General features: G+C 42.0%; 1 protein-coding gene across 1 annotated transcript in view; it reads right to left on the reverse strand.

Moving 5' to 3' along the window:
• Positions 1-439: 439 nt before the first annotated feature.
• The window catches only part of otogl (otogelin-like), a 39,551-nt gene continuing 13,164 nt past the window's right edge, over positions 440-26,826 (reverse strand). The window contains exons 23-57 of the mRNA XM_044035325.1: positions 26,331-26,496; positions 25,542-25,649; positions 25,279-25,417; positions 23,309-23,443; positions 23,061-23,207; positions 22,842-22,961; positions 21,815-21,931; positions 17,581-17,737; positions 17,380-17,406; positions 16,125-16,304; positions 15,247-15,525; positions 15,046-15,163; positions 14,888-14,967; positions 13,953-14,776; positions 13,387-13,564; positions 13,134-13,276; positions 13,026-13,049; positions 12,492-12,584; positions 12,221-12,410; positions 11,143-11,360; positions 10,735-10,876; positions 10,441-10,626; positions 10,103-10,315; positions 8,915-9,019; positions 8,704-8,811; positions 8,504-8,605; positions 8,082-8,186; positions 7,918-7,958; positions 7,367-7,433; positions 7,075-7,253; positions 6,871-6,975; positions 6,664-6,783; positions 5,746-5,791; positions 2,019-2,098; positions 440-1,927 (exon numbers count right to left, since the gene is read on the reverse strand). Of these exons, the coding sequence (XP_043891260.1) occupies positions 1,727-1,927; positions 2,019-2,098; positions 5,746-5,791; positions 6,664-6,783; positions 6,871-6,975; positions 7,075-7,253; positions 7,367-7,433; positions 7,918-7,958; positions 8,082-8,186; positions 8,504-8,605; positions 8,704-8,811; positions 8,915-9,019; positions 10,103-10,315; positions 10,441-10,626; positions 10,735-10,876; positions 11,143-11,360; positions 12,221-12,410; positions 12,492-12,584; positions 13,026-13,049; positions 13,134-13,276; positions 13,387-13,564; positions 13,953-14,776; positions 14,888-14,967; positions 15,046-15,163; positions 15,247-15,525; positions 16,125-16,304; positions 17,380-17,406; positions 17,581-17,737; positions 21,815-21,931; positions 22,842-22,961; positions 23,061-23,207; positions 23,309-23,443; positions 25,279-25,417; positions 25,542-25,649; positions 26,331-26,496 (5,243 nt within the window). The 3' untranslated portion in view covers positions 440-1,726. The remainder of the gene's footprint in view (positions 1,928-2,018; positions 2,099-5,745; positions 5,792-6,663; positions 6,784-6,870; positions 6,976-7,074; positions 7,254-7,366; positions 7,434-7,917; positions 7,959-8,081; positions 8,187-8,503; positions 8,606-8,703; positions 8,812-8,914; positions 9,020-10,102; positions 10,316-10,440; positions 10,627-10,734; positions 10,877-11,142; positions 11,361-12,220; positions 12,411-12,491; positions 12,585-13,025; positions 13,050-13,133; positions 13,277-13,386; positions 13,565-13,952; positions 14,777-14,887; positions 14,968-15,045; positions 15,164-15,246; positions 15,526-16,124; positions 16,305-17,379; positions 17,407-17,580; positions 17,738-21,814; positions 21,932-22,841; positions 22,962-23,060; positions 23,208-23,308; positions 23,444-25,278; positions 25,418-25,541; positions 25,650-26,330; positions 26,497-26,826) is intronic.

A 26,826-nucleotide genomic window follows, 5' to 3' on the forward strand; every position in this document is an offset into this window, starting at 1 on the left:
CCATCATGTGATCAGCCACTCAGACACAGACAGCACGGATGAGGTCCATGTTTTTCTTTTTTTCCCCCTCAATGAGTTCATGTAACCTCTAAAAATAAGCATGTGCTGCAAATTGTTCATAACATTTCAGCGGTGAGAATGGTTTGGCTTAGAAGGCGGGTGTGGTGGAAGCGCTGGTCCGCGTGGAATGACAGGAATGTGAAGGGGAGACATGATGGACGGACAGACGGACACAGAGAGCTGAGTCCACTGAGGGGTTCTGTTGTGAAGTTGTGACTCCCACACAGCAATAACCCTCCAGAGGTGGAAGACAAACACGTGTCAGCACCTCGAGATGCTGAACAAGGATGAGCAGCTGAGAGTAATAAGTGAAGACAAACTAAAATTGACTCATTACACGCCATGAGGACAAAGCAGCCTTGCAAAAAAACATCAAAGATACTGTTAAATCTCTTCTTTAATTGTTTAGAGGCTACTTGTATCACTTTCATTTGTACAAAGACTACATTTATTCCTAATTCACTTCCAACCACATACAGTGCTTGACCCCAACAGTGGATATAAAAATAATAATTAAAAAACAACTGTTAATATGCAGTAGGACAAAGTAGGACATCACCTAAAAGTACTAAAGCGGTGTGAGTTGGCACAAAGAAAAGAAAGAATGAAATATGGACAAAACTACTAAAAAACAACAACAATCTTTCTCAAACTTACATCACTTATATTCACTTTCTCTTAGGAGGCTATATGTAAGAAATGTATTAATCTATCTCATAAAATGACTCATAAAATGAGATTAAGAAAATTGAAATACTGGCTTCAGTGATAACAATGGTGCAGCCAATTTGTTCAATTTCCATTTGCAGGCTGCAAACTCAGGTTGCACACGAGGTACCCGATCACAGTGAGCTGCAGCTCAAACTTAAAAACCCTCAGCACCCCTCTCAAAAACATCTCGAGCAGTGGAGCAGAAAAGCAAGTCTACTGTTGAGATGTGTTAAAATATAGACTGAAAGACGAGAGGAACAGGTGAGAAAAACAGGGACCGATCATGTGTAAGACATAATCAGTGCATATTTAACATATATAATGTTTTACAGTCAGTTATTGTCGCCTTGTCTTCTCCCCTCATCTCAATGTCAATGTGCTGATGTGAAAATAAAACAGGTTGGTGGGACAGTTATGAACACAGTGTGACACAAGTGCAGGTCCATGTTCATGTCCATGTACAACAGAGGTTTCAAATGCATGGCCTGTGGGCCACATGCAGCCCCCCCCCAATCAATTTCATGTGGCCCGCCATTTAATATCACGTTTTGTCTGTGTAATGTTTTTTATTTACAGATTAAAGACTTTTGAAATTCTGTGAAATGTCATCTAAAATATCAGTGTTGTGATAACATAATGAACAAAGTTGCTTCTTTTCAAAGACCTTTTTTCTCCTGACCAGCCTCATACTGAGCAGACACTCAGGCACCCAGGTCACCTGAGCTTGAGACCCCTGCTCTATGATCATTTGAATTGGGATTGCAATATGCATTTTAAATACTAAAAACATTTTAACGCTGTTGTACATATTTTACATATAGCCCCTACTACAGTGATATACAAAATAAAACATGGCTGATTTTCATACTCTCTTATCAATACTAAAAACCTGATGCCTCAAATCCCTTGATTCAAACATTCCTCTCGTTTTTTAAGCTCTTATTGATTATATTTTTTAGTGCCATTGGCAGGAACAGTCCAGAGGCTCCTGGAAGTTGTATTCCACAACTGTGGCATTGCGAGAGCAGTAGAGTGTGACAGACCGGGTTTGTAATGCACTCTCGCGACAGCACTTGCAGAACCTGGCGTGACTGTTGATGTTGAAGTTGAATATGGTGGCAGACGGACATTTCCCATCGCAAGAGTAGACTGTGACCTGTGAGAGGAGAGAGGAGGTGGAACATGAGAAGTGACACCTTTAGAATGTGATGTTTAGTTTTATTTTCTCATCTTATGCGAGCATTTACCGGTGTATTGCTCCTGCAGTCATCTTTTCTGATGGTAGTCCGAATGGCCACACGCTTGCATGTCTTACCGTCTTCTTTACCTGTACATATGACGAGCATGTTGCACACATAATGAGAAAAAAACTACATACTGTAAATTGACATTGAACATACACACAAGGGAATCAGGTCTTTAGAAAAGGGCCTTTTGTTGCCCAGCAGTAGGATCTTGCTTTGATTGACAGGTGAGTGATGGGGGGCACATTCCTCACAGCAGAGGTACATGCCTAACCTATTGGCTGTTGGCCTGAGCCTAACCTTGTCTGAAAACCAATCAACGCCTGTTGAAAAAAACTCAGTACGAGGCTGGAATGCAATGAAAAGAGACGATGATATCGCCAGCTTCAGAGTGTTAGATTTAAGCTTATTTACTCTTTCAAGTTACCTTAACACAGATCATATACTGTGTATATATTAAAAGTCTGGTTTTTAACATTTAAATACTGAATATATTAACTATAAGTATGTTTGGATAAGTTTATAACAGCTAATGAGCCAATAGAGGTCCAGACGTCACATGACTCCTTCTCTGAACCGCCATGTTGGCAGCCTAAGATACAACAAAAATGAACAGGACCAGAACTAGATTCAACCTGTCATAGTTCACTGCGCACGTTAAATCCATAGAGACTGAACAATATATATATATATAGTAATTTTTTATAATGGCCCCCCTTCCCCCCCAGTGCTTTTTATGAGTTTGAAAACAGCCAGAGAGCACATTATTCCAGACCTGCAATATCCTGACATCTTCAACTTCATTATTAACTTCCCTTCATTTAAGTCACTGAAAGTTTTTAAGACCCTGGAAGAAAACAAATGGACACAATCTGGCTTTGTGACAACAAGTGTCACATTACTGTAGTGTAACGAATATAATAATTGCTAACGCTGCTGTGCAGACTTGGTAAATCTAGTCGGAGTCCATTATTTGCTGAGAGTTAACTACAAAATCCATTGCCTGTGGCCTTCTTCTGCTCTCTGTGAACACATTTCATAGCAGTGATTCACCTCCACGACTCTCTGGATCCGTGGGGATCTGGTAAAATGTTCCGGTCTCTGACAACACCTATCCGCCACCTTCACTTTTCTGATGAAAACAGTCGGTGAGGAGACCAGTTGAGTGACATATTGCCGAAATTATCTAGATTATTTAATAGAGGTGAATAGCGTAGTTTCCTGCCAGAGGGCAATGCCTAGGCTGTGTGACTACCGGAGCTGACTCAGTAGTCACTATCAGTCTAAAATCCCTGGATTAGATATTGGGAAAAGAAAAAAGTTCATTCTGATAAGATCTATAAACCCTAAATATGGCTTAAATTCTCTACTAAACACAGGCAAGATGCTGTAAAGAGAAATGTTACCACCACTGTTATGTGACTAGGACGTGAATGAGAACTGCAACTGTCTGCAAACATTATGTTTCTGAAATTATTGGTAATAGCGAGATGGTACACAAAAATGTGTTTTTAACAGCTAAACAGGTTATAAACAAATCATACTGTACTGATATTATTGGTAAAAATTCAAGGTTGTGATATAGATATCCTATCGGACCCTAATGACCACTTTAATAGAGCCTGTTTTGGTTTTGTAGTCTAAGGGCCTTGCTATACAGAGGCAGCCATAGTGTGCCATCTTAAATGGACAAACCTGTCAGAGAGTGTGTTATCATTTTGACACAGAAGCTTACTACACCAACCACAAAGAATGATATCCTGTCTGATTTGTAAGGGCCACCGTAGTTCTCTAACCTTGTGGTGCAGTATCTCCGTCACGGCATCACAAGTGATACACGTCCACTTTAGTCAACGTGTCTGACACCTTTTGCGCCACACACTGGCTCTGTCGTCGTTCCATACTTTCTTTTTGCCAGATGATGGAACACAACGCTTCATTTCAGCAGAATTCAGCACTGATACAACATTAAGCATTGACAATACATCAACGACATTCTTGCATATGCAGTGATCTCCTCTTGTTGGTCGGCGAAACATCTGTTTATTGTGTTTACATAGAAATCCCTATCTCACGGCTCCAGCGCCATCAAAATGCCACTGTACGAAATGGGACGGACCTACAACCACTCAGACCAATGATCTGGATAACGTGTGCAGAGGGACAGAAAATCTGTCAACAAACATGCTTGTTGTGGTTTTCCAAGTGGAGTGATGGCTCTCCAGTAATGGTGACTTTTGCCTGGGGTAGCTCTGCGGAGCAAGTTATTGAAAATGAAAATCTAAAGACAGCTGCTCTGAATGTATACAAAAGCTGCTAGACGTTGCTACTCTGTCATTGTGGCGTTAAGCCTGCCTCTAGCGTACCAGAGGGAAGAACATGTTTGTGACCGAGCCAGGACACATTGAATGATCGCCCAGTGAGGTAGGATTCGAACCAGGAGTGTACTTTTCCTGTGATGCTCAGGTTTGACAGTATGGACAGTAGGATACGGTGCCCCGATAATGAACAATAAGGTATAAAAAGGCTTATAATTCAGTTAATGCAATTCTTTTGTTGAGGCTGAGGGTCTTGTTGTTTCATTTTCAATTCATTGTGGTGGTGAATTGTGAGGCAAAATGACAAAATGTGTGCCGTTGTCCAAATCTATATCTGGACCTAACTGTACAGTATACACTGTGTTGTGAAGGAAAACCACAGAGAAAAGACGATAAATAAACAGACACACAGACACAAAAATAGACAAATTCAACCGACGTTGAAAGTGCACGTGAATGACTCACTGAGCAGCAGGGGAGTCAGTGTAAGTGGAAACAGTACGAGACGGTGGTACCTGTGTCACAGTTAGTACTACCAGTGGGAGTTAGAGGATTAACGGTAAATGGTAAAACACCCACTCCAGAACCTGGGAGCATCATCAGGATTGCAGGCGTCCAGTACACCAAGAGAAAACACACACACACACACACACACACACACACACACACACACACACACACACACACACACACACACACACACACACACATACAACATTATGTTTGGTTCAGACAACACAGTTATTGTAACACACAAACACAGCCAATGAAATGAGTGCAGCTGGCCAGCACATGGATTCCACTGCTTGTCTGGGTCACTCCAGGCAGCCAGCCAGGAAGCACAGTTCATTTCATGTACTCTAAAGAGTAGCGCAGCAGGGTAAAGACTGACCCCCTGCACCCTCTCGCCTCCCCATTGGTCAAAACGCTCACCATGGCACACCACGATTGGCCAGACTGCAAGCCAAGGTCACTGCTAAAGCAGGCAAGCGGGAGAGGCTGCACTGCCAAATCCACAGAGAGAAAAAACGTCACCAGAGCAAGTTTATTGAAATTTTCATCCACATATCATCCATGACACATGCAATGTCTCATCATTCTTAAAGCAGACATGACAAACAACTTAGTAACGACTATTTCATGTTCATTTTTTATCTAATATTTTTACTCCTCTTATCTGAGCTGTGCTGGCTAATGGATACGCATATAAGCAGAAGTTGCCGGTACAAACTGGGAAAGCCGGGGATTGTGGGTAATAAAGTGATAATACTGCACCCTCTACAACAGACCTCACCCCCAAAAACCACTCAGCCATTAAAGCACCATCCACTGCCAGGCAACAAGACGCTCACCCCTCTGATTGTCAGCTCAAAGCCACACACCAGCAGCACCAAGAAAAGCCTGACACTCACATGTCCTGCAGCAGCCGTCCACATAGCTCTGGACCACACCACCATTCTGTGGGAAGACAATCACACAACAATTAGCCACTGACAGATCACATTTTTACTATTATTATTATTCTTTCTTAAAACAAATGAACACAAAAAGAAAATACCAAAACATGAATGAAAAGGAGCAGAAAGAAGAACAATCTTATATTGTCTTAATATTTCACAAGATGACAAAAAACAAATAGGACAAGATCAGAATTAAAACAGCTAATCAAATATACATGATATAGCTAATCATTACTGCTAACATTAATATTATCCTCATCCACCCTTCATCTACAGCTTGTACTTTTCTGAGGGTCACATTTTTTAATGTTATTGGTTTTTTAAATGCTCCTGGTCTCTATCTTTCCTCGATCTTCTTCTCTCCTTTCCATTCTTCTTCTCACCAAACTCTCCTTCCCTTCCCCCTTGTCTCCCTCCTCTCAGACGAGTCTGGTTCTGTCAGAGCTTTTTCTCTCCACTGTTGCCAAGTGTTCACTCCTTATGTTTCTGTTGAGTTTCTGTGTAATAATTCTGAGGTCTTGAACTTATACCACATAAAGTGCCTTGATATCTTTTTATAAATAAAGCTTTATTAGAATAAGTATACATTACAATGTATACACTCACAGAAACACAGACAGAATGGAGAATACCAGGGCAACAAAGGAAAGAATATAAGTTATGATAACGCTAACAGACCAAATAATCACCAGAAACACAAGGGTGGTGTTTTGAATTTTTCCCTTTTTTTACAAATAGCATTTCAGTTTCTCCGAAAACACAGTTTCCATGTGGATAAAACAGTGATACGATAAAATATTTAGTGGATTCATCAAGACACATCAAGACAGACCCTTAGATATACAGTATAAAGATTTTAGAGGTTCTGACCTGAATACACTCTGTGTCATTGAAGGGTGGGCAAACCACTCCAGAGGCCAGAATCACTGCTCCCACTACTGTTTCCATGCAGTCGTAACGTGTGCAGTTTTCCACCCAGGAGCTCCCGGCCTGCAAACACAATCACAATCAGTACTTCGTAAAAAAATAAGGAAAAAAAGAATGCATAGGAGCACATTCAGATGCATGTGGTCTTACAGTGAAAAGCTCTGTTGTTCCATTTTCACTGGCAAAGGTACAGGAGACATTTTTACAGGAGCCGCAGCACACCTGGGGATCTGAGGACGGCACGTACACCTGATGCTGGAAGAGACGAAGCAAAGGCAGGAATCAAAGCACAAGGATACTGATGACTGTGGGAGGCATCTATTTGAAAGTGTGTTCAGCGTGTTGGCGGCGTACAGGTCCACATTTTTGGGAGCAGTTGATGGAAGTGATTTCCATGGCGTAGAAGCCAGAGTCTGGGTCTTTGTGATGCAGGCAGTGGACGGTGTAACACAGGTCTCCTTCAAAATACTGAACCAGAGACTGGCCTGGTCCCAACACTGTTACCCCTTGGAAAAGACACACTTCTGCCTTCTCTACTCACACAAACACACAAACATGCAGGTTGACTAATATAAAAGTGCAAATGAATTTAATTCACTGATGAAATATCAACAGCGTGTCCACTGTGTTGTGTGGTTATACATACGACATGTATGCTGAGGACAGCCACAGGTGCTGCTGCTGCTGTCTGGAACGTCAACAAGCAATTCTCCCTGTAACAAAACATACATTTATACATATACAGTGATATGCACGCCCTGAATGAGAACGTCATTTACAAAATTCACATCCTGTTCTTTTGAAGAGGAGCTGAAAGTAGTGACCAAGGCCATTAACTCTTTAGGAAAATGTTGACTGATGTTAAGAATCAAGTGAGAAGGAGACTTATTTCCCCTTAATTTAAACCGACTTCTTTTCACAACCAGCAGAGTTGCCCCCTGGAGGCTACTCAGTATATCTTACTTCCTGGTGAGCCTCACAGAGCAAACTAGAAGACTGGTTAACTTGTCATATGCCGTGTCCACCACTGCTCATGTGAAGAACACATGGTTTTATGGCTTTAGGAGCTTCACTGTTTTCTATTCGCTGTTCTCGTGTGAACACAGTGAACCGATGGTTTCTCAAGGTCAGCATCAGCTATATAAAGAACCCGGATCGATCGACTTGTAACAGCGACAAAACATTTTGCCTACTTACCACCTGACAGTTGGGCGGAGAGCCATCGTCACACTGGCACTCTGACAGTTACAGAGAGAAGGTTAAAAAAAGCACAGATAACAACTGCTGGGACAATTCAATTCATCATCATAGGAATAAGGTAACACCAGGGATATACTGTGTGTGTGTGTGTGTGTGTGTACCACAGTGGTGCTGTGGACAGCATTGTCCAGGGAGAGCAGCTTGAACCAAAGAGAGACCAGGTGCACAGCTCACAGTCGACGCTGGGCACAGGTTGACATCACACACTGCAACACATGGGAAAATCTATACACATGACTGATGAAGACTCAGGCAGAGAAGAAAACACACACACACACACACACAGTCAGAGGACATTACACAAACTCACCCTTCTTACTTAGGACCCTCATTAACATAAATAATTCAGTAGCCCCTTAACCTGACCTCAACCATCACTAAATGCCTAAACCTTAACTTTAACCTCACCTTAACCCAGTTTTAATTTTTATGGGCATTAGCCAAAAATGTTCTCACTCCCTATGGTGTGTATGTTTATTTGGTCCTCAGAGTTACACACACATACACACACATAGAGACATACCACAGTGGTACTGTGGACAGCAGCTGTTGGTGGTGTTCAGATCCACAGCCAGAATTTCTCCATGTGAGCAAGTTGGAATGGGCTCAGTGCACGATTCACAAACTGCTCAGAAACACACAAAAAAACAACAAGACCAAATGCATTTTGTTTGTTAAGATCTATGAAAATATCAGAGACAGATACACGACAGTTAAACCTACCACACAGGTACGAATAGCAGCAGGACTTGTGTCCTCTGACCTCCACTAGGAACTGATCTTCCCTGCAGTTGGGCACAGAGACAGGAGGGCACGCCATGGGGTCACACTCTAAACAAAAGGAGTTGCAGTGAATTGGAAAGTTCACACCAATAAAAAAGTTGCCTGAAACTATAAATAAAATCTATTAAAAAAAAAGGAAGTAGATTCGTACCACATCGGTACTCTGGGCAGCAGGACAGAGCGCTGTAACCGATGATGAGCCTGTTTCCGTTATCACAGGACGGAGCTTCACTGTCACAGATGGTCATGTTGCACTCTGACGAGTAGTCAAGCGACAAAAAACACAGACGGTTGAGGGAAAGATCATTTACTGGCTCTTATGTTCCCTGAAAAATGATTTATGAACTCTGGAATGAGAAAGCCTGCAGGTTAACTACAGGAGTGATTAGTAATCCATCATCTCTGGAAGTTTCTTTCAGGACCAAACTGTTCGGTTTGCCAACTTTTAAAGAAGCACAGTGTAGAATTTTAACCTTCAAATAATGTCTCCAAGGTTATTTTGCAGGGTGAATGTCACCTTATTTAGTCAGCGAACGTATTTCACCGATGTACAAACACACACATTGTTAAGAAAAGAGCTCATAACTGACCATTCTGACACGTCCTAATTAAAAATATTTGTTCAATACGTCCTCCATGACCGGAGCACAGACTCAGTCTGATACAGTCACATACAGCAGCCGCTGGCGATCTGCTTTCAGAACGAAAACTGAGCGTTCTGAAAGGGTCATTTGATTTATTGTGTTACCTCTAACTTACTGCACTTCTTTAGATTTCTGAGTTTAAAGTCAGAATTCTGAGAAAAAAGTAAAAAAAGAATTCAGACTCTAATAGGGTTGAAACAATTACTCAATTCATCGATTATTGATCGCTTACTAAATTAATCTTCAACTACTGTATTTTAATTTTTTTTTAATATTTTCTATTCTATCCTTTTTTCTGTATTCTATAAATAATCGTTAATTGCAGCCTAATCTTAGAATTCTGAGCCATCCAACCATCCAAACATCTTCTACCACTTTATTCTCCTCATGGGGGTCGCAGGGGTGAAAGGCATGGGTCACACCCTGGACTTTTTTCTCATCATTCTGACTTTTTTCTCTCAAAATTCTTACTTTAATCTCAGAATCTGGAATTTTTTCCTCTGAAATCTGACTAATCTCTAAGAATCTAAGAATTTGGTCAAATGTGGCGCTAATCCTTTTCCGTACAATCCATATCACTCACTCACTCACCTTCTGCCACTTTATCCTCCACATATCAAAATGTTTGGATTTGAATTTCACATCGTTATCACAAATCTCGCTGGAACATCACGGCGTCATAACCCCCGACTCACCACAGATCTTTTTAGGGCAGCAGGCTCCTTCTTCTAGAACATCCAGTACATACTCTCCCTCCCTCTCACACAGTGGAGCGGGGACAGAGTCACAGTCTGGTTCTACAGCCACCACTGAGCCGTTCTCCATACATTTGTACAGACAACAGCTACGAGCTGAGCTGTTCCACACCTCACCCGGGGCCCGGGGGTTATCCTCATTATCTGTGCACACTAGAAACACCAGAGCCCAATAATTACACTCATGATACAATTGAAGCAGCCTTGGAGTGATATGAAGCTCTCTCTGACAGTGCACTTTTCATCACAAAGGTTGATGTAATTACTCTTTCACTCACCGCAGCGGTCTTCTGTCACACAGTACGGAGAGTCAGCGCGGTGCAGGATGGTTCCACTGCGACACACACACTCCTCTCGGATGAAGGAGCACGTGGTCTCCTCGTAGTAGTCTCTGTTCACACAGGTGCGGCTGGTGCAGGTGCTCACACACGGCTGATACTCTTTACCTGGAGGACATCGCAGTGCTGCAAAGAGAGAAGTGTTACATTATAGCAACGTGCGAGCAAATGAGCTAACGTGGCCGAGTAAGTCGGCATGATGTGCGTCGTTCTCCCGTCGCTGCCTCTCCTTACGGCAGAAATTGTGTCGTCTCCAGCTGATGCAGACTTGATATGTGTAGCAGACTGCCACGTAAGCTGCCAGGAAGTCACACTGGTGGTCTTTGTAGTGCAGGTCCCCCGCCCACATGATGTCACAGAACTGCTCGGGAGATACCTGCAACCAAGAAACAAGCCATTTATGTACTTTTAATATCGATACCACAACCTTACAGCCACTTTCTAGCTATGGCAGACATGTAAAGAATGATTCTGTGCCTGAGAACTTCAAGTTCTGTAAATGTTATTGTGGTCAGGTTGTTTTTGAAAATGAAACACTGTTAAATGACAGATAACAATAGACTATGATGGAATTCTTACAACCCTGTCCATCAAAATGATGGACAGCTCAAAAGTCTAGTGCAGCCGCTGTGCAGGTGCTACCTTGCTGTGGCATGGGCTGAAGGCTTTCTGGCTCAGCATGGACAGACAGGTGGAACAATCTCCAGTGGTGCAGTTGTCTCCGACCCTGCGGGTGTGTTCTGTTTCATCAGTGGTGTGCACTCTCCATGCCTGCAGGAAGACCATCATGTCTCCCACCTCTCTGACCACTGTGCCGTTGGGCAGCTTCAAGTCATCCTCTGGGTTCCCATCACAACAGCCTGTCACACAGACACACACAGGTGGAGGTATGTGGATGTGAGTTCAGTGAGCAACTTAAATGTTGAATGAGATGATCTGCGTGTTCACCTGCCAAACGAAAAACCCAATGGCTCTAATGACGCGTCATACTGATGCTGCTGTTTAACTGGCATGCAAGTAAATGAGGCTGGTGCTGATGCAGTCAAAGCTGGAGATTGTGTGTATGTCTGTGTCTCTCTCTCGCTGTTTGTTACCACTTGAGGACATTTTCTGGTACAAACACTACATTTTTCAAGACCAGTAGTCCTAAAGGGAACAAGGTCTGGTTCTATGAGGCAGCCCACAGTCTCTGTTCATTCTTGGAGTCTCTGTTAGAGGTAGGATTGACATGTGGGTTGTAGATAGGTTAAAAGTTAAGGACAGACACTAACGGGTTATGGTTACCTGTGGCCATCGGACTCCACAACTCCTCCCTCCCTTAATGTTTGACATACGTGTTGGGATCTGTGCAATTTCTTAAATTATCTGTGCAGTAATCAACTTATGTATAATAACTACTACTACAAATTACACCCATCTCATCCTTTCAATACTGTATATATTGTACATATTGACATTTTACATCAGAGTGCATATGTTTATGTTTACTTAGATTTATGTTTACTCTTGTTCATTTTTTTTTATTATTCTTACATATTTCTCTTTGAATAGTAGCAGCCATAACACAATAATTTCCTCTCAGGGATCAATAAAGTATTCTGTTTCTGATTAAGGTCAGGAGTAAGGTTTTGTTTAGGTTGTCCAAATGCATGAGAACCAGTGCAGCAAGAATAACTGCACAAAAGTGTGTGTGTGTGTGTGTGTGTGTGTGTGGACTCACCACACAGACCTCGAGTGGGCACAGATGCATTATGGAGAGTATTGTACTGCAGCACCATGATACCAGTGCTGTGATACCACTGGATGTTGATTCCACCAGGTGTGTGAATGAGGTACATGCTGCCTGTGTCTTCCACATAGAGGGAATGACGAGAGAATGGGAGGCGGACGGGTCTGTAGTTCACTGTCACCTGGAGACACATAGACAGAGACATACAGATGTGCAAAAAAATGGGATATCAAGTTTTTATTTTTAAATTAAAGAGGGTTACCTTTCGATCCAGTCGGTTGATAATAACTCTGTGGGAGGAAGTGGTGATGTTCAGCTTCTTAAAACAGAGACCAGATGTTCCACCGGTCGGACTCTGTTGCAGAGTAAAATCAGAGAATGTGATGTATACACTGTAAAATATGGTACCCAGATTATACGCTATGTAAAATAATTAATCCTATTAAACAGCACTTAATATGACAATTATTGTTCTACCAAATAATCCACAGATGACTGATAAATAGAGAAAAACACTGTTGATTTAGTCTTACCCTCTGCAACTTGCAGTGAGTTCAGATAAGAAAGGCTCTATAAACAATAGTCAACGTGAGTTAAGATGACTTAAAACTGCCAGTTAATCTATCTCAACAAGAACACAAAACAACTCAACCCTCTGTGTTGAAACAATGTTCATCATCAAGTTTGAGCGAACTCACATTTTTAAACTTTTGTTTAAACCACCTTGAAATGTCACCAGTGTAAATGCAGATATTATTGAGCAACTTTGATGCTGATACAAACAGATTCTACTCACAGTTCGCCTGATGGAGTTCACACTCTACAAAGACAACAGAATATTTCATTATTTTAAATTTTTTCAATGTCTTATAAAGCAGTTCATATTTTATTCTTCATCTGTTACCTGGCTGGTTGGACATTTCTCCACAGTGCCAATAATAGTCTCTCTGGGCAGATTAACCAGGATGTAGGAGCCGTTATCATACAAGGCTACGTTGTTGCCGTCAAATGTTATCACACGCAGGTCTGACATCACAGTGCAGCGACCTGGTGGAAATATCAGTGAAATCAAAGACAATGGACTCACACGACTGGTCCACTCTTATGACTGGACAAGAAGGAACTTCAGATTTCCAACATAAGACAGGCAAACCTACAAGGACACTGCCACAGAGGACAGCAGGGGTCAGTGTTGATGAGGATGGGAAGGCCCAGCAGACTGCACTGAGGCTGGCTGGTGTTGTAGCGACAGTGGAGCGAAGCGTTGTGAAGCAGCAGATCTCCGTTGAAACATATCAGCTCTGCACACTCGTCGATGCGGTAGGAGTACGGAGGCTGTTGACACAGTTACACACCGTTTGTTCTACAAAGCATGTCCTTCAGATGACAGTCTATAGATCCAAGCATTAGCACATGACTGTAGATACAGATGATGATTATATATTAAATGTCCAGAGAGTAGGAATTAGTGGCCGCATGTGGCCCAGGAGCCACAAGCTTGACACCTCTTTTATACTGTAAGGCGACAATACCAAAATAATTTTGGATTTTGAAGCAAATATGAATCTGTAAGTGGAACCTAATTTATTTTTAAGAGTAGAGCGGGTCTTTATCACGTAGAAGACAATGGTGTTAGTTAGCTGTTAGCAAACCTAGCATATCCACCGCAGTTTTAAGGTCACGCACAGGAAGATTTTCTCTGTGTTTGTGTGGTTATGCTTACTGTGCACGGAGTCGTGGGGAAGACAAATGGAGTCGTGGTTGATGTTTCTTCTGTTGTGGTGGAGATGCTGGGACTCATGGTCGCCCGCTCAGTAGTCGGCTTGGCGGTCGTAGGAGGTGCGACTGTGGTGGTTGCAGCTGTTGGGGTGGTGGTTGTCTCTGTGGTGGTGGTTGTCTCTGTTGGTGTAGGCTGTGGAGTGGTGGTGGTTTCAGGCAGAGAAATGGTGGAGGTGGAGGCTGTTGTGACCGCTGTGGTAGGTGAGGTTACAGGAGGTGAGGTGGAGGTTAGGGGAGGCTCTGGTGTTGATGGTGTGGTAACGGTAGTGGAGGTCGGAGTTAAGGGTGAGGTGGTGGAGGGTGGAGGAGAAGTGGCCTCAGGGGGTGCAGTGCTGGGTGCTGGCTGTGTGACCCCCGACGTTTGGGTGGAGGTCATTTCAGCTGTGGTGAGAGTGGTTGTCTCTGGTGGAGGTGTTGGTGTAAGCGTGGTGGGAGGAGGAGGAGATGTGGGAGGAGATGGTGTTGGTGGAGTGGTGACTTGTTCAGTGGTTGTCGTGGCAGCAGTGGGTGTGGTCGTGGTGGCTGTCGTTGTTGTGGGCCTGACAGTCGTGGAGGAGGTTGTTGATGCTGTGGTGGTGGTTGTTGTGGTTGTAGTGGGAGCTGTGGTGGTGGTGGTGGTAGTTGTTGGCATTGTAGTAGTAGTTGAAGTAGTAGTAGTTGAAGTAGTAGTAGTAGTAGTGGTGGTTGTAGCCGGAGTTGAAGGTGTTGTAGTTCTGTTGGACCGGGTCACAAATGGAAACGGTGTTGGAGTCGGAGGCAAGGACACACCTAAAGGACACAATTCATGTTAAAACAAATTATTTTAAAAATCTATGCATTGTATTAGAGTACAACTACTACTGTTAAATAAAGGAAAAACAAATAACAGATTGTACTCACAGTCCTCGGTGTACACACATCTTCTTGTGATTTCATCGAGGACCATGTTCTTGGGACAACGTGGGAAGCAGCCTTCCACCCTGCAACATAAAAAAAAGCAAACGGTTATAGCACAGTCACTGTGAGACGGTGTTTATTTCATGAGACAAGTCTCTCACGGAGGCAGGAAGTGACAGCGTGTTGCATCTGGGTCACTGCACGTGTGGACACAGGGGCTCGCACAGGCTTGGTAACGCCACTCACACATCATCCGATAAGGTATCACAAAACTGCTCTCTGCCAGAGATGATGAGAATATACACCTGATGAGTTAATGGTCACTATGTGTATATATGAATGTGTGTATGTGTGATTCTGACCCTCCAGCGTGAAGCTGCTGCTCGTCCTGAATCCCTCTGAGGTGTCGTATCTCTGGGATCTTGCAGAGGTGCGTGTCAGGGTCAGAAATATTCCTGGTTGACCGACGAGCTCAAATGATGTGCGGCCTGGCAGAAACAGCCCGTGGTGATGGATAAATGTTGCCCTGCTACTGAAATCTACCCCGCGACTCCACTGCTCCAGCTGAAGACGACTGTGTCTAGACACGGCGAGGAAGTAGTTTGGTCTCTCTGCAGACTCCAGTGACACCACAGGGACACCTTGGAAAACACACAAACATGGGTTCATCTACCCCAAAAACTAAGATGGTATTAAAGGATCAGTACGTAATATTTATGAGAGTCTTTACCTATTAGGGCTGAAAACATGTTTTTAAATGGCATACAACCAAAAATAAAACATTTATCTTAAAGGCTTTTCTGTCTTTAAATGAATGATAAAATTGAACAAATCTAATAAAAACAAGGCATTGTTGTAAATAATCTGACATTGAAATAGGTCATTTGCAATTTGCTAATAATTTAAAATAATTAGACAAGTATATAATTGCTAGAAATAAGTATTGTTTGGTTTTCATAGGTTTAGAATATTCAATTCACTGTATATGTACTTGCTTGATGGAGACCGTCATGTTTCTACAACAGCATGAACAATGTGCCTTTCCAGAGAAGTTAGAAGTTAAAGCTTATGATGTGATTAAGGAAAAATTGACCCCGCCCACATAAAGAGAGTGAATAGTTCACATCCTATCTGCAATGCAGAGGCCAAGGTTAACGGCATAACTCTGCTCAATCTACGATCTCATCACACCACTCATCAAACACTGGACCAGGAAATTGTGAAAAATGTTGACGCTCACGTGATGTTCTATCCTTCTGTAGACCTGCCGTGATCATGAAGTTGAACAAGAGGCCTGGAGCAGGCAACTGCCCCGGTCTCTCTATCACCAGAGGAAAGACTGAGCTGCTGGAGTGATTTACTCCAAACATGGTGTCCTTATCAGCGCCACTCACCAGGGAGAACGGGCCTTCGCCGAGTTCTGTGAGAGCAAGAGAGGAAATGAGTTTGCAGGAAAACAGAGAGTCTGTTGCTTAGAAACAAAAACTTTAAAGATCAACCTTCAGATAAACATACCTGTGTGTAAATGTCAGTGAGACAGGTGGTACGGTGAAGATGCAAGAAGTAGACGTAGAGAAAGTGAATGAATTTAAATACCTGAGGTCAACCATCCAAAGCAATGGACAGTGCACAAGAGAGTGCAGGTAAGGATTGGGTGGAGACCAGTGTCAGGGCTGATGTGTGACAGAAGGACAGCAGCAAATGTGAAAGGGAAGGTCTACAAGACGGTAGTGAGACCTGCTATGATGTATGGCTCAGAGACAGTGGAAGGAGGAGGAGCTGGAGATGCTGCAATCTTTGTTGGGAGTGAACCAGGATGGACAGATTTAGAAGTGAATATCGAGGGAGAGCACTGGTTGAACCATTATGGAGATAAAGCAAAGCCGTGTTTCCATCAAGTGGAACAGTCCAATAGTACCAAAACAGGGGGTACCAGAGTAAAATGGTACAGTAAGGTCAAGGGGGAGCTAGACTGGCCTGGCTCCACCCACAGCAGTCAGCTGATTGGGCAACAGAAAGACATCACTCCCTTACTCGTTTCTCATCAACACCCTTGGTGTATTTTCATACAAGCTTGATGTGTTATTGAGACAAACAGCCACAAACCAAACAGAGAAAAAAGAGCTGCTGGATGTCTGTTGTGTTGCATTCATTGTCATCGCACCCATCCATGAATCCCCAGACCCCGCCTATTTAGTAAAGGTGCTGTTCTCAGTCGAAACGCAAACCTGAGCCAGAGCTTTACCATTCCAAACTGTACTGTTCCAAACCGAATCAAACCGAACCATGACAATTTATTAAAGTCAAAGTTGAGAAGACTCGGCCATTTGCAAAGGAAGGATAGTGATTATATTGGACAGAAGATGCTGAAGATGGAGCTGCTGGGCAGGGGGAAATTAAAGTAAACCCCAGGGAAGGTTCATGGATGTTGTGAAGGAGTACAAGAGGATATGAGGAATAGGACAAGACGGAGGTGAAGAAGAACTTATACATACCTTGATTATAGTATTCACAATCATAGGCTGAAAGAGAGCAGAAGTTATAAAGCATTTCAATCCCTTGAAGATAATCACAACAACATATAAGTGATGGCACACTGATGCAATGAAGAAGTGGGTCAAAGAGATAAGGAGGGGTCTCACTCCTAATCAGCACAGACTCGAGGAGTGTGTGTGTGTGTGTATTTGCATACTCACGACAGACAGAGGGAGATCGCCAGTGTACTGTGACTCCCTGTTGACAGCATTTGTGTGCATACGCAGCGATAGACGTACAAAGGCACTCACAGTCTCCCCCACGGTTACAGTTGCAAGTGTCTGTCAGGCAGTTCCTGTAGAACCAGGCCACATCCACCTGTAGGGGAGACACAACACGCACACACACACATAATAATGAAGTGAACGGGGCCAGATCTCACTGGGGGAACCTGGGGGAGGTCGTGATGAGAGGGTGAGCCGATCTCAATAATTCAGACAGGGAAGAAGTGATGAGACACCAGGACAAAAGAATGTGGGTCAACCTCTGGTGCCTAGGAGATCAGATGAAGTTGAGTGACAGATAAACAAAAATACATCAGCGACGCATAGGTCTGTCGAAAGGCAAGATGATCTGGACCTTTGACAGAGGCTACTGAAGGACATGTAAAACAAGAGAAACATCTCTGCTGTTCTAATGAAATCTGTGAAATAGTCAAGCCAGTTCAAACCTTGGGTCCTAAATGGTCTTAAGTGCGTCACACATCATCTCGCCACAGTGAGGCGCAAGGTGCAAAGGGGTTCTATTTAGTGTGTTTTGGTTATAACACCAACCAAGGCAATCAGAGATTCACTTGTCATTCCCTTTAAAAGCCAGATGCACATATGCCTGGCACAAAGTTATTTAAATGGCGAATGCAGGAAACTGGAGATGTGGACGATTCTCTGCAGAGTAAAAATAAAAGAGCTGAAAATCAGTGCTTAATAAGAAAGATTTAAGGACATTTAAAGAAATGTGCAAAAGGAGTTAAGAAAAAGCACCAGATGTTGATGTTGATGAGACAGGAGCATCTCATTATTGTTGTTTTACAGCTGAGATGATAGTGTCGGCACTAATGTGTGAGACACTGAATCACCAGTGCAGCAATTTACTCATGGAGAGGAGGAAGAGACAGAATTCCACTCACAAATATGAATCATGTGACCTCACTGTTGAGGATGAAAGATGCACCTGTTTTGCTGTGCACTTTTATGCACAGGAGGGGGCTGCAGTCCTGGCAGACAGCACCAACCCCCCCCACACACACACTAATAACTACGTGGTCCATGGCTGGTGGAACCTCTGCCTCTACCGTCTACTGTCCTACCTCTGTCCCATCAACAACACCATTAGACTGCACAGGATAAAGTAATGCACCAACATTTAAAATGCATTTAAGTGATGAGGAAGAGGAGCAGTAGGAGGAGGTGAAAGCGCATCTCCATGGAGCGTCTAAAGCATGACCAGGTGTTTTTGGTCAGTGGCGCAGTGGCTTTCTGCTGCCTCAAGATAGCAATGCACCAACATTGTGTCTGACCACATCTCATTTTAAGAACAACACACACATGGGCTAATGATGAGCGTTGGGGCTTTGGGATCAGTGATGAAATCTCTGGAGTGATGAGTAAAGTTGGAAGACTTTGTTAAAGACAGCTCCGTAATGAGGAGAACAGAGACACTTTATCACAGATTGACACATACGGTGACACCAATCCTTGGGATAGTGCTCAAGACCAAGATGCCCAGTGTCCTCTCTGTCTGCCAGGATCAACGGTGGCAAACTACTCACCATCAGTTTAAGTGAAGACAAACTAGACAGTGAATATTTTCCTTCTATCTCATCATCCTCTTTCCCAGAGAGTCCAGGAGCAACAGACATATGAATGTATGAAACTAAGTGTGAGTCTTTAGCTTACAAGTGTGTAATCAGAGAGATGGTTGAAGATAGGAAAAGTGCATTTGCTTGTGTGAAACGTGTGAAAATGACAACTGCACCGGCTGGAAACCAGCAACGACACTTGGGCTGTGTTTTGCACCAGTTTGTGCCAGCTGTAAAATACAGCCCCTTATTTCTAATGTTTGATTTCAATGACAATCGATAACATTTGTAATAACTAACTAACTAATAATAATAATAGATTTATGTTAAATCTATTATTTATTGAATTTTTACTTGTACTTTATTGCATTTCATTTCATTACTTTTACTGTTTATGACAATAAACTAAACTAAACTATTTGGATGGAGCAGAGGTTACAGTAATTTCACAAGAACTTTGATGTCTTCTCCACCACTGCCTCTGTTTTGAAAAGCACTCAGAAGATCGAGAGCGAATGTGGGATTCACCGTCTGAAAGTAAGAAAAGCAACATCTCTTGCTAGTCTTCAGATCTAAGCTTTAATCTATAATTGACCTCAGAGAATGAAGCTTTAAAGCATTCTGGATTTACTCGTTTGTGTGAAACCATCTTTTATACATCCAAGCAAATAAACAAAATCCTGCAAGGAAAAAACTGAAGAGTTTTTTTTTGTTTTTTTCCATTTTAGACATATTCTCTGTACTAGAGTTACTGATTAATTGTTTTTATTGGTTATTTTTACAATAAATGACTTATAATTAAGCATCTAATCATGACTTATATATGTAAGCTCTCTTAAACGTGATGAAGGCTGCTTAGTTGCTAATTTTGACCATTTTTAGGTCTCTCATTTTAGGCCGCGTTCCATGTATTTAATCTTCAGTTATGTAAACATTATTGTTTATTATTGTTGGCATCAGTAGAAAAACACATATCTGCCGCCTGCTAATATGTACTATAACAATATTTAATGTCATAATAGATAGTGTATAAATACATATATAAACATATAAGACTTGGAAACACTTCCCATGAAAGGTTAATGTAAAAAAAGCCATGGCATTCATTAATGAACGAGGTAGAAATATGCAAACTATCATCATGTTTAGTGAGTTTGTTTTTCATCGGGGGAGGATGGATGCTGACATTGAGACTGTTTCCCACAACACATGTTTCTATCTTGCAAGTTTAACAATTATTTAAAACAAAACAAAACGAAAAATCTGAATCCTGATCCATATCTGAAATCCATCCCCAAATATATATTCCCCAACAAATGTCATCCAAACAAAAATTCACTTTTAGAGATCTGCTGCTCACAAAAATATTTATTGGTCAATGTTCATGATGGTCTCTTTTCAGCTTCTCCCTCTATTTTTATTTTTTTTACACTGAGTGTCCTACCTGATGCAACCCTCCCATTTATCTGGGCCTGGGACCAGGACTAGGAGTCCACTGGATTTGTCCAATGAGCAATACCCCAGCCCTTGATCTGAGGGGGGTTTGATCCGCAACCCAATTCCCTTCCACCTAGCCATGGGCAGACCACAAAATGCTAAGTTAAAATGTATTTTTCTATTCAATTCATGATGTCACATTGTGCATTGTAGCAGCAATGCTACAGTCTGATGTAACTCATGTTTAAGGTCATATATTAAGAATTATTTGGTCAGATTATGGGCCACACAGCTGGTGTAGTGGTTAGCACTCTTGCCTTTGCAGAAAGAAGACCTGGGTTTGAGCCCTGGTTTCTGCATCGAAGTCACATGTTCTCCCCGTGTGTGCGTGGGTTTTCTCCGGCTTCTTCCCACAGTCCAAAAACATGCAATATGGGGATTAGGTATACTGGTCACCCTAAGTGGTTGTTTGTCTCTATATGTGTCCCTGTGATGGACTGGCAAACTGTCCTGGGTGAACCCCGCCTATCCCCCCCTATGTCAGCTGAGATTGGCACAGCTCCCCCGGCGACCCTCATGTGGAGGATAAAGCGGATAATCCATCCATAGATAATGGATGGATGCATATTTAAGAACTTTTACTACTTTACTTTCTTACAAAAGTCACTTGCAGACGGACAAATGTAGCCAAAAACACCACCTTCTTGGCTGAAGCAACACAAATTCTAAGAGTTTCAACTTTCAACTGATATTCAAAGTACACAACAGTATGTAAGTTTAATTAATTCTTGCTCTTTTGTTATCAAGCTTCAGTCTTTATGGTGGTTTAAGGCCTACTAACACTTTCTGTGCATACTGTGTATACATAGCTCCCTCTGCTGGCCAAGTTGAGGAGTACCTTACTGTACTAAAAGACAGGGATGTGTGTCTGCAGGTGTGTGTAGCCTCGCATCTGGTGTGGCATTTGGTATTTGGTGTTATCTCTGAGGAACACTGCACAGTGGGATCAGGTAAGACTTCCCATAACCTCTAACCTTTCCAGGAAGATAACCTTTCTACAGCTGCATTCACTCACTCACTACAGGCGTCAGTGTGTGTGTGTGTGAGTGAGTTTGTGTGTGTGTGTGTGTGTGTGTGTGTGTCAGTTTACTGTCACTTACCACATTGTGACATGGTGCAAAGACGTCGCTGTAGAGGAGCGCACACTCCCTCTTGGCATACGGCTGCCTGCCCAGGTCTCCTTCACATGGTCGCTCAACAACACTTTCACTTTCACACTAAAATACACACACCCAGCACACACACACACACACAGAATCACGATCAAGTGTCTGATTACTTGTAAATACCACATCAATTAAAGCAGCAGAGAACAAGAGGGGAGTGAGAGACTGAGGGGTGATATCAGTGGGGTAGAGAAACTGAGCTGAGTCATACCTAGAAAAAATATGGGAAAAATCTTTTTGTATCATAAAATATTGATATACAGTATCATGATATAAATCAAACCAATATTTCTGTATGGCTTATAGATGATATTTTAGGCTACATCCTGATATATGAGGTACAATATGTGGATATAAAGCTGAACACAGGTTGTTTCTCTGGACTCATGAGATGTTTGTGCTTCTCAAAGGAGAGAAGACAATACACTGTAAATACTCTCTGAAAATGATTGTAAATATGCTCAAGACAGCGGTGCCGGCAGTGTGTGAATGAATATAAAAGATGAGTGATAGAAAATGTTCTGCACATAGATGCATTGTTTGAATGTGTGAGTGAATGGGTGTGAATGGGTGAATGGCAAAAACTGTAGTGTAAAGCAGCTTTGAGTGGTAATCAAGATTAGAAAAGCACAAAAAAAATTTTTTTTTCCATAGAATTTTGTCAATTCCATGGTTGTTTTTTTTATCTACAATGTATATACATCAATATAAAGAATAAAGAGGACACAGGGCATAGGGCAAGATGGAGGCTGATGATCAACTGTGGCAATCCCAAAAGGGAAAATTTGAAGCATTACCAAGATAATAAATATTATGATATTTCACACATTTATTCCAGGAAAAGTCATATAGTCGATATGACAATATCCAAAATATAAGACCATATATATTGCCTCATGTAACAATAATAGATATAATATTAATATATTGCCCTAATAATATTACTAATATATAGTCCTACCTGTCCCAGAGCCCAGCTATCTCCAAAGGTCTGGGCGTTATTGACTTCCATGTGGCCAGATGTGGTCATATCGTTCACTGTCACACTGTCAAAGTTTCCACACAGCCCACTGAGAAGGCCCTGAGGGAGAGAAGCACACTCTAAATCCTAAATCACCCTAAATCCTGCTGTTAGATGCAATCTGTCTCAGATTAAAAATGTGCTCCTGCTGGTCCAGACCTTCCACTGAGGTCCAGTTCTGATGTGGACAGTCGTCTTGCGGTCCCAGAGGACAGTCAGGTCCTGACTGGAGAACTGCACCACAGTATAATAGCCGGCTTTCCACAACTCAAACTCTGACCCACGACCAACAACAGTGGAGGGGCTCTGAGGAAGAGTAAAAAAATTATTATTATATATTTAACAGAGAAAAATAAACACATGAGAAAATATGTAATTTAATGCTTGTGTGTGGGTGTAGAACGTACTGGGTTGCCAGAGTTGTCAGTGAAGTAGATTTTGGTAAGTCCCACATGAATAATGAGTAATTTCATGCACACAATGCCGCTCTCGTAGCAGTCCTTGTTTTGGGCAATGATGGACATTTCAGTTTCTCCTGTAGTCTGATGAGAGAGAACATTTATAACGTACAACCCTACGTTATAAAAAGAAAACTATAAATGATATAATTATAATGTGAATATAATAACTTTGATATACTGTATACTCCAAATGTGAACTGCCACTTAACCTTTGTAAAATGACCTGGCATCACTGTGGCACATGGATATACAGTACCAGCGTGAAGTACAACCTTGTAAACTGTAATTTAGCCATTTCCTCAAATCCACACACACTTTCGGAGCCAATCCAATCCAACTTTATTTGTAAAGCAATTAAAAACAACAACAGAGAACAAATGTAGTGTACAGAAGAAAGGCAGCAGAATTTAAGGCAGCACCGTCACTGTATGGAGTGGCTCAGTGGTTAAGACCGGTACCCTATATGCGAAAAACATCATGGTCGCAATGGTCGCAAGTTCGATTCCACCCCTCGCTGATTGTACTCAATTCCATTGTAAGTCACTTTGGATAAAAGCGTCTGCTAAATGACATGTAATGTATTGTTGTTACATTGTGTTTTATAGTCAGCTGATTGAGATCGAGCTAACTGCAGGTCAGGTGGTATCAGCCAGCATATACACAGTATATACTGTATATGTGATGAGCAGAGAGTGATGTTTGACCACTTAGTCAACTTTGAGTTGAATGTAACAATGTGTTTCGTTACAATGCATCAGCTCATAGTCAGGGGGTAAGAAAACTCTTTTTCTTTTGATTGTCAAGACAAAAAAACTGACGTAACAGAGGTTTGAAAATAAATATGACAACAAAAAAGGAGTTGTGGACTTTTGGATATTGTTTAAGCAGCTAAACCTAAAACATAAAGCAAAAGGAGCAGACGCTGTGAAAGTTGTATGTCATAATAACGTGATGTTTCACTTTCATACTGTATGTGAAGGTGATTCATGTTTGTTTCCCTGGCATGGCAGCAAAACACCTCTGTACCCACTAACAGGAGCTGCTGGACCTAAAATACTGCAGCACATGGCAGATTCAACCTTGAAATCTGATTCCACTTGTTAAGGAAACACTGTAAATAACTGTAGATACATGAGCGGTGATCAAGAAGAGGATGCAACTTCAGGACACGGCTCTGACCTGACCTGGTTGTTTTTTAGGTCTGCTCAGTGGCCAGCAGCCGTTTTGGTCTGAATTGCAATGTCTGTTCTGCTAATTCTAATTCTATATCCCTGGGAGCGCCGGAGCCCTGGGGTTTGAAGTGAACACTGGTCTCTTTGTGTTGCTAAAGCTTTGCACGGTGTCTGCTAGCATTGCCATGGTGCTAACCCACCAACACACACACCTACACACCTCAATCTGATCCAATTAAATAAACAAAAAACCCAAACACAATCGAATTTCCTTTCTCAGATCCATGTCATGGCCACAGAATAAGAGCATCCTCCTGTGCCTTTAAATACACACACACACACATTCAATGACGCAGTCTGTCACATAAAGCTGTAGTCTGTAACTTTTGAATACAAACAAATGCATTTAAACCATTGTCCAATCAGTTCACACAACAGTTACTAAGTTAATCAGGTCCACACTACAAGTATTTAGATCCTGTGTAGCCTGGCGACACGATACTGCCCGGCACAAAGGAAGTGATTCGTTTTATGTCAAGACAGAAATATGACTAAAAACACAAAGAAAACAAATAAAAAAACCACCTGAACAGAAAAAATGCTTCTTGACCCGCTGCATACACACAAACTGACGGTATTGTTTGACAGATGAAGGGCACAGCACACAAACACTGTTATACATCATCTCTGATAATGAAGACCAAACAGAGGCAGAATAATAACTAGAAAGAATTGTCCACTCACTTTGAGGAGGTAGACCTGACAGTCAGAGTGGTAGTCATACTCCAGGCCGTCAAAGGTGTGGTAGTGTCTGTCGCTGTAGACAGAACACACAGCTGGACATGGAGAGTAGCTGCAGTTGAAGTAGCCACGCTGACACACGCTGAGGAGTGAAGCAAAAATAAAACAGGCTCATACAGTGAAATAAGTACATTCAAGTATTATTTTAGCACGTATTAGTCATTTGTCGATATTACATTCCAGGGGAGTATGGTTAAGCTGTTTACCATGTGTAACACGGTGTTTCCACAGTTTCTCCAGGCAGGTATTCAAGGCCCAGCCAGGCACACGGACAGTTCTCCGGATGGTAACAATGTCCATGGTGCAGCACCAGCCTGACACAAAACACAACTTAGTAGTAGTAGTAGTAGTAAGTAGTAAGTTCCTATCAGGGCTGGCCAATATATCGATACTCTTAGATTTTGGATATCCTCATATTTTTTCTTGGTTTTTAAACACTGTTGCATTAATAAACTTATGTTTTATTGAATAAATGTGTGAAATACAATACAATTTATATATATATATATTGAACTTACAGACATTGATTTGATATCTATTGTGATATACAGTATATAGATCATACATATCTCAAATATATATCAAATTATATAAATTTATTGTAGAGCTGAAACATTTACTCAATGAATCGATTATTAATCGATTTCTAAATTAATCTTCAGCTATTCTGATAATCAATCGGTTTGAAGCTTTTTTCATGATTAAAACAAGATTTCTGATTGTTTCAGCTTCTTAAATGTGAATATTTTCTTCGTTTCTTTGTCCCAGATAACGAAGAAATCATTAAAACTGAATCATATTTTCCAGATTTTTAAAATAATCGACAGATTAATCAATTATGAAAATAATCGTTAGTTGCAGATCTAGTATATTGTGATAAAATCTTATACCATATTGCCCAGCCCTAATATTTGTGGACCAGTGTGGACAAAAAAAAACCTGAAAAGCCCTTAAAACATGTGATAACATGAGTAGGTAGAAGCTGCTTCATTTACCCAGCAGGGCAGACACAGCCAGCGATGCACGGTGTGTTGGGAGGGCAAGTGAGGTTCAACATCAGGTTCCGACAAGTGGGTGCACAGGCCACGCCTCCTCTCTGCTCAGTGCAGCTGTGGTACACTTTACCTTCGGGACACTCGCCGACCTCTTCACTATCAGGCTCTGCAATGATACACACACACACACAAACACACACACACACACACACACACACACACACACACACACACAAACACACAAAAACACACACAGACACAGACATCAATGATCAAGTTGCCTTAAACATCAGCTGCAGCAGCCAGTCATGGGAAACAAGTCACAACTGCAGACATAATAAAGGTTCTTGATTTCAGCAACAGGGACAGAGCCTGAAACAACACTTTGTTGTTGGAACAATTGAGAAAAGGAACTGGGGTACCGTGGAATGAGGGTAAAACGGAGTGCATCTTGTTTGGTACAAGCATGTGGAATGTCTCCATTTCACAAGTTCAT

The sequence above is a fragment of the Solea senegalensis genome, linkage group LG10, assembly GCF_019176455.1.
Source record: "Solea senegalensis isolate Sse05_10M linkage group LG10, IFAPA_SoseM_1, whole genome shotgun sequence".
Classification (NCBI taxonomy): Eukaryota; Metazoa; Chordata; class Actinopteri; order Pleuronectiformes; family Soleidae; genus Solea; species Solea senegalensis.